The 8,319-nt window shown below is 36.0% G+C and overlaps 1 protein-coding gene across 2 annotated transcripts in view; it reads left to right on the forward strand.

Moving 5' to 3' along the window:
* Positions 1-8,088, forward strand: part of CHD9 (chromodomain helicase DNA binding protein 9) — a 79,545-nt gene extending 71,457 nt beyond the window's left edge. For both annotated transcript variants that reach the window (XM_065733274.1, XM_065733276.1), the window contains 5 exons: positions 484-623; positions 1,095-1,316; positions 1,956-2,084; positions 3,759-3,863; positions 4,631-8,088. In XM_065733274.1, coding sequence (XP_065589346.1) covers positions 484-623; positions 1,095-1,316; positions 1,956-2,084; positions 3,759-3,863; positions 4,631-5,494 — 1,460 coding nt within the window. In that variant the 3' untranslated portion in view covers positions 5,495-8,088. The remainder of the gene's footprint in view (positions 1-483; positions 624-1,094; positions 1,317-1,955; positions 2,085-3,758; positions 3,864-4,630) is intronic.
* The last annotated feature ends 231 nt before the right edge of the window (positions 8,089-8,319 follow it).

The raw sequence follows: 8,319 nt of genomic DNA on the forward strand, positions 1-8,319 counted from the left end.
AAGTGAAGATGAAAAGTTCCAGGCTTATGTGTGTCTTATTTGTCTTTGCACTCTCCGTATGCTTTCCTGTCTCTCATGTAATGAAACAGATGAAAGCAATAATCTGGAACAAGTTATTTGGATTACTTATTTTCATAGTAAGCAACAGTAAGGTTACCTTGCCAATATAAAATGAGTATGAATTGAGCGGTTAAAATTTGGATTAAAATACTTGTAGTATTTGTACTGGATGCTTCCTTTGGTCCAGATTCTGATCAAATGGATGTAATTCAGAGTTAGCATGCATATGCATGTGAAAACACCTTTAAAAATATCATCCTTAACTTGCTATTTGTAGATTTTTTTATATTACATGCAGAAATTATCTGCACTGGTACTGTATCAGTTTCCTTTTTTTTTATTACTCTAATATGCTTATTTGTTATAAATAACTTAAGCTGACATATAAATAACTGACAGCCTTTTGGTGTGTAATTTGGTTAGGTGCTTCCAGTCACTTAACAGCCAGCGCCAATGGAGTGATAGTTGATAGTCAACCTGTACTCAAAAAGAGAAGAGGGAGAAGGAAGAACGTAGAAGGAGTTGATGTCCTCTTTATAAACAGAAATAAGCAGCCCAATCATGTAAGTAAAGTTAAATCTTCATTCAAAAATTAGATTAAAAAAAAATCAGTTAATTCCTTAACTGCCTATAACTGTCAGCATTCATCACAAACATCGTTACTCCGCTGTTCTTTCTGAAACTGGAAGTTTATTACAAAAATAAGAATTGGTAGTTTTGCTAAACATAATGTATTTAAAACAAATTGTGTATTACTATTTTTAAAAATATTCTGGTTTTGTTAAGCTGTAATATTATTAGGATCTCAATGTATGGCCTAGCAACACTTTCTGACAACCTTTCCTGTAGCATATGACAGGACCTGGTCTTAGAGGAACTTAAAGGGAGCTGTCTTTACGTGCATAATTAGTCTGACTGAGTCCTTGAGGTTATATTTCATGTTCTACAGGACCGAGGCCTTTGTTGTATCGTATGTGAAGTGATTGTGATTGTTTTCTATGGAGTGTTCAGAGCCATGTTTTGAATTTCTCCAGGTAAATCCAGGTATTAACTCCTGTCAAGTTGCTGCCGGAATAAACCCAGCACTCAATTACACGCAGTCTCAAGGCATTCTTGATGCAGAGAGTCCAGTTCCTGTTATAAACCTAAAAGATGGAACGAGGCTGGCAGGTGATGATGCCCCCAAAAGGAGAGATTTAGAAAGGTGGCTGAAGGAACATCCTGGCTATGTTGAAGATTTAGGAGCTTGTATTCCTGTGAGTATACTTTCAGGTCAACTTCAACTAATAGCAAAACACGTTTCGTAAAATGTATTTAAATAGGTCCTGCATTTTGTGTGGAATTATTCTTTATATCTTTGCTCTTCTTTCTTGATTAGGAAGGAGAATGTTTCCTTTTTTCTTAAACAATCTGTTTTCCACCAAATACATTACAAATATAATTTCTAAGAGAAGTAACACTAGGCAAAGATATTTGATCCTTGCCTAGTTTCAAATAGGATTTAAAAAAAATTAAGAAACCTCGTATTACAGTGGTAATGATTAGCTTGATGAGAAATTATAGGAGCTGCAAATAACATTACAGCATAGTGGTACAAAAGAACTTTGCTGGAAGAATCTCATTACCTACATTACAATGTTACAATAGTGATATGAGTATGGCTTTCTCATGTTACTTCTGAATTCATATTTTGTTAATGTAGCACAAAAGACAAGGAAGTATTATTTATGACATTCTCTGTTGGTTAAAGCACTGAAAATGGAGAAGTTATTAAAACAAATCAGAGGTTAGATTGTTAATCAGCAGTACTGTCAAAATATTTCTGAAAGCCATCTTAGCAGTTTTAAGGCAGCTATATCTGAAAAATAATTGACTTTTTAATTCCTTTATAACAGAGAATGCAGCTGCATGAAGGGAGGCCCAAACAAAAAAGACACCGTTGTCGTAACCCCAATAAACTAGATGTTAATAGTTTGACTGGTGAAGAACGTGTCCAGCTCATAAATAGAAGAAATGCAAGAAAGGTATTCAAGTTAACTCTTCCCATTCATATGTTCCCCAAATGGAAAGTTACCTAAAACAGTGAACTCTTAAAATTTTAGCCAGTGTAATACTGTGTACAAATAGAAGGTTTTGCATTAGGGCTTTGGTACAGAACATGGAAGCCTACTGCAACCTTCTAGCAAGCGTTTTATAACTGGAAACGTATACGATACTGCTAGAAACTTACTCTGTGGTTTATGTTCAGCACAACTTGAGCACTTCATATATTGCAGTGTTTGTGTCATTGATTGTTACAGAGGCATGCCCACTGTATTAGCATGGCCCTGAAATCCATTGTTGCGTGTTAAAAATTACTCTTCTCTACTTTAGTAATTTAATTTAACTGTTGGACTTCTTCCAGCAACTTTTTCAGAGAGTTTTTATTTTCTGTATAATCTTACTTTGCTTCAAGAGTATCAGAAATGGCTATGCTTTTAAAAGGGGCCTTGTTTTAAATTTGAAAAATGTTTAGTATAAGTTTTTGTATGATCTAATCAGCAGATCCATGCATTCTAAATTTTGGGCTCATTATCTTATTTTGACATTACTACTTTTTTGATATCATTAAATATATATTGGTAGTGCATCCTGCATAGAAACCTGTCCCTTTGAATTACTAAAATCCTGTAAGTTGGGTTATTTTGCTTTTTTCTTTTCTTTTTTAGTTCTCTCTGCCATTCCACTTTTATGGGTGACCAGTATTTATCACCTGTAAATCAGATTGCTAGGTTAAATAGTAGCTTAACAGGGAACAAAAGCAGGAAAAAGAGGATTTTTGTCTAAAATCTCAACAGTGGACAATGGAAAGTCAGGTGCTTTATACAAGTTTTCAGATAGTTGATAATCAAAGATTGGGGAAAGCGTAATGCATTTGAAAATAGGATTTCAGGAAGGCTAAAAGACCATATTCAAGAAAAGCATATTAAATATTCCTGTTTACGGAAGAAATTTAGAGACATGTGGGATGGTGTCTTTGAATGTCAGTGGTAGTCCTAGAGGAGCAATCCAGTGAGATTCTTTGAGGTATTGCATTGACATCTGGAGCATTTTTTCTTGTTATGCTGCTAGCTTGCTTTTCTGCTAGAGTGTAGTTGCAAAATAAGCAGATTGTTCTTTATGCTGCTTTAAGATCAGAAGCTTTGTGCACCTGTAGAGGAAAATGAGGCAGAACTTGAGTGTCCATTCTCTTCAGTGTGCTGAGATAGCTGTTCTGAAAAGGAAGCTGTATGCTAGCTAGTGTAGTGAAAAACAGACACTTGACTTCTCTATAGTAAGCTATGCCCTGAGGAATCTCCAAAGTCGGTGAATAAATGAGGGATTTGATCTTAGTGTGCTGCAAGAGCCTGTGTTTTTATGCTGGCTTTTTGTTCTAATAAGTTTCCAGACCTGAGGTGAAACACTTTTCTTCTGTTACATTTTTACTGTTTCCTCAGTTATAATCTGCCTTCAACTTGTCTGCATCACCAACCTCTCCAAAACTCTACTTTGCGTAAACCAACAGAAATCAATTAAATACTGCATTGATAATTTTAATCAAGACTGTGTGCTTTATTTTATGTAAGAAGCAAAAAAATGAAACAATGTCAGTTAGGATTGTTGCCTTTCTTCATTTTCAAAAGATAAGTATTTACTGACTTCTGTCTTCTGTTTCTCAGGTGGGGGGTGCATTTGCGCCCCCTCTGAAGGATTTGTGCAGGTTCTTGAAAGAAAATCCAGAGTATGGAGTGGCTCCTGAATGGGGAGAAATTGTGAAACAGTCTGTGAGTATTTGCAGAATGCGATATCTGTGACGTGGTGAGGAAGGCAAGGCTTTCACTTCTGATATTAAATTCTGTTAATTGTGGAGTATGAGTCAGTGTTAGCTTTTTTCAGCCACCTTGGCTCCTGAAACTGGTGTGCTGACACAGCTGTGAGTAGGAGGAAGGGACAGTAACTGTCAACCCTAAATTAGAGATCAGAGGTTTAGTTGAAGGTGCTACAATGCTGTGCTGTTTTAATCTCCTCAACGTTACTTTGAAGGTTATAAGAGAAGTATTTGGCTCACAGAATAGTTTCTTATTCTTAGAGACAAGAAGATAAAATTGATTTTAAATATCTACTTTTTAGCCAATTTCCTTTTAAGAAATTAATATTACCAATCAAAATGTAAATCAAGCATTAATACGGCTATTTCATTCTTAGCATTTCGTTCTTTCTAGGGGTTGTATTTTTAGCTAAAAACTAATGTTGGGATTCCAGTGGGAGGGACCAAGGTTACAATAGGATTATATTGTTTGGAGTAGGTCTGTACAACAACTTCAGTTTTGCCCATGCATTCCTTCTGTATGGATTATCTGTAGTAGTAGTACATTGCTTGGTTGAGCTGCCTATGTTTTCCCAGTCTTAGAGATCAAGCTGCTTTGCTGACACACCAGGAAAGTTTTTGACGCTGTTAGTGTATGCTTGGTTTTTCTGTTTCTGTGGTTTGTTTTTGTTCTAGGTTTTTATGCTTTCAAATTACTGAAAAGGCACACTGCATCTCTTGCAGGGATTTCTCCCAGAAGGAATGTTCGACCGTATTCTCACCGGGCCTGTGGTGCGGGAAGAAGTAAGCCGGCGGGGAAGGCGCCCCAAAAGCGAGATTGCAAAGGCAACAGCAGCTGCAGCTGCTGCCACTGCTGCAAGCGTATCAGTCAACCCTCTGCTCACTAATGGGCTGCTTCCAGGAGTGGATCTGTCTAGTCTTCAGGCCTTACAACAAAACCTGCAGAACCTGCAGTCACTGCAAGTAACGGCAGGATTGATGGGAATGCCAGCTGGCTTAACTGCTGGAGGAGAAGCTAAGAACATGGCTGCCATGTTCCCCATGCTGCTGTCAGGGATGGCTGGATTACCAAACTTGCTGGGCATGGGAGGACTTCTGACAAAGTCTACCGAATCTATTTCAGAGGATAAAAAGGGAAGTGATTTGAAAGAGGTGGATATAAAGAAAGAAAGGACAGAAGACCAAAATACAGACACTGGTGGTGAAAACTCTGTTGCAAGCTCTCCTTCAACATCCTCTGCTGCTGCAGCTGCCAATCCTCTCTCTCTTAACCCATTACTTTTGTCCAACATACTTTATCCAGGGATGCTTCTCACTCCAGGCCTTAATCTTCATATCCCAGCTTTGTCTCAGTCTAATATTTTTGATGTACAGAACAGTGAAAGTAATGACACGGGCTCAACCAAGCCTACAGAAGAAAAGGAGGAAAATTCTCGGGTTAGAGATCAGGAAGACAAAGGGGGAACAGAGCCAAGCTCTCACAATGAAAACAGCACAGATGAAGGTTCAGAGAAAGCAGATGCTTCATCTGGATCTGATAGTACATCATCTTCATCCGAGGATTCAGATTCTAGTGATGAAGACTGACCCCAGACTCTGCACTTAAATTATGAACTGATTTTGAATTTATTCTTTAATTATTTCATTGTAAATAACCCAGTGTTGAGTGCATCAATGATTTACTGACCGAACATTTCAGTATTTGTTTAGAAGTGCAAACTGCTTTCAGAGACGTTTTGCATGTAATATTTCCTGAAGTTCATAAGTTTCTGAACTTGTATGTACTATCAAATACACAATGGTGTAAAATTACAACAAAAGGCATTATAATTTTGTTGGGGGGTTAATTTTATGAAAATAATGCTCAAGAAAGAGCTGTATATTTAATATATTTGCAGTGAACACAGAATACTTTATGCATATTATTGATTTAATTTGAATATAGTTTTACAGCCTCCTTGACACTTATAATTTACAGATCAAAACTCAGCAATAATTTGGGCAGCTAATGAATGTCATGAAAGCTGTAGAATCTACATCACCATCCATTGCTTTAATTACATGAAAATGCTCTAGTGTTGTGATGCACTGCTGTTTCCAATTCAGGTACAAGTGTGTTTAAAAGAAGATAAATTTTTCCCAATCAGCCAATTAAACTGGCTACCTGTTACCTCAGCTGAGTTAGTTTAGGAAGTTTACATTGGTTTCTATTACTTGTTTTCAGGTTTTGTTTTGTTTTCTAAAGACATCTTGTATATCATGTTAAAATCTGAGTTGAGATATGACTGTTGGTGGGTTTCTTTCCCCTAATTGTGACTGTTCTCTTTGACAGCAGTAAGGGGAAATCGGACCAGAAACGGTCTTGTCTCATGCTACCTGGCACCATGTAGATCGATCTATTTAGTTTACACCTTGCAAAGTTTTGGGCTCCCTCTGCAGAATTAAAAGTCCCAAAATGAGGAGTAGTTGCCCCAAGACTCAGAAGAGGCAAACTGTCATAAAGTGCCACTGAAAAGACCTTTCAACACTGCATAATTCATGTAAAAATTGTTTGTTTGCTTTGTTTGTGTAGATTTCTATTTGTGTTTTATGTCATAAAAGCCTCCTGGAGTTACCAGTTAATAATGGTAAATAAAGTATAGATAGTTTTGAACTCCTTTTGAGTTTAAACTTCTCTGCAGATTTAAATCTGACTAAATATTAAATATTGCCCCAAATCATTATTGGGATATCACTTCATATTTGTTATGCTGAGTTACCCACTAAAGAAAAGCACTTTGAATAGTAAGGAAGACAAATTATTCCTAGAAACCACAGTAACAGGGCATAAGGCATCTGTTTAAAAAACCTTAGAACCCTTTACTATATAAAATCTGTCTAATATTTGGTGTGTGATCTGATTCCTCCTTCTTTTTAAGCTGCTATTACTGTGACACAGTAGAGGCCCAGATTCACATTTACAGAAGTCCTGAACTGACTGAGATTTCATTTGACCCTTGTTACAGCATTTGCGGTCCAAGAAAAGGCAAGTGTTAAGAGAAAATAGATACAGGTACTAGTAGAAGTCATTGAAAAAGCTTTACAAAGGGATACATTTAAAAATAAAAACAAAACTGTATATTTTGATATAGTTCTGTTGCTTGCTTGTACAGTAAAACAACTGTGTTGTTTTGGTTTTTTTTACCAAGAACTTTACCAATGAAATATAAGTTTGTATGTGCAAAATATCCCCATGATTAGAAGCAGTGTTACATGTAACAATACACGATTTTACAAGTACCATTTGGATTGTGCTGGTTACGTATCTTCCCAAATAGTATTCTGATTTTGGCCCTTCATGCAGTGTCTTAGCAATAGTGAAAATTAAAAACTGCCAAGAGAAGGGGGTAGCAATTCTTCATCATGGAAAAAAAAAAAAAGTATTGCATATTTAATACTTTGCCCTTTGTAATATAGCACTTTTATTTAACTAGGATGCATCTATGAAATAGCCAAAGTGTTACAAACAGTTGTTAACTTAGTTTGCTGATGGAGCACATCAACAATACCATCACTTCCCACCCTTACCCCACAAAAGAGATCTTAAATCTTGTGGCTAAAACCTAATTTATATCAGATTTATGAAATAAAGTATTTTCCTAATTATGCTCAAGTGAGTTTGGTTACCATTCTAGTGATTCTTTCTATGTAATAAGGCAATTATAGTTCCAAGTAATGAAGGCTGGTGTAGACTTGAACATATATATTGGGTTTATTTTTCATCAGTTTGAACCAGAAGGGGAAAAATGTCCCACTATCAGCTAGACTATATGCAAAAACGGTTGTATAAAGTTAAGGGTTATAAGGAAACCTCAGTAGAATTACACTAATACTGAAGTTAAGATTAAAAGGATATCCAAGGTGATGATAAAGTGTGTGTTGGTAGTTACTAAAAGAACCTTAGCTGTTATTGCCTTGTATTTCTATCCCTTGTTTCAAGCTTCATGATCCAAGTCTTAGTCCAGTTTTTCTTTTGGACATTTGCAATATTTGCCAGTTGTGTTCTGTGTAGTCTGAATTTGCTTTCTGTAGTTGAACAAGCGTCTTAAAAAGTCATTTGTAATTTATTGAATTACTTTCTATGATGTTCTATAGAGCAAATGGAAGTTTAATTATTTTTTATTAAACATATTCTTTGACTACCCATGATGTCAGCCTCAATATGTAAAAAAATAATGCTATGTAAGGATTAAATATTCATCTTCGAGCACCAAATGTTAAGCTTCAGTGTTAAGGTCTATAACTGAAATTACTCTCAAGACCTTAAAAAAAATCAAGCCTAGGGTGTCTTTTTTTTTCTATAAAACCAAATGTTCTACTTTGAATATATTTTCTGGGAATCAGTGTCAATCAGTTTCCTGTGATTCTGTTGT

This window comes from Cyrtonyx montezumae, unplaced genomic scaffold (assembly GCF_038088225.1).
Source record: "Cyrtonyx montezumae isolate F1298 unplaced genomic scaffold, pur_monq_1.0 scaffold_17, whole genome shotgun sequence".
Classification (NCBI taxonomy): Eukaryota; Metazoa; Chordata; class Aves; order Galliformes; family Odontophoridae; genus Cyrtonyx; species Cyrtonyx montezumae.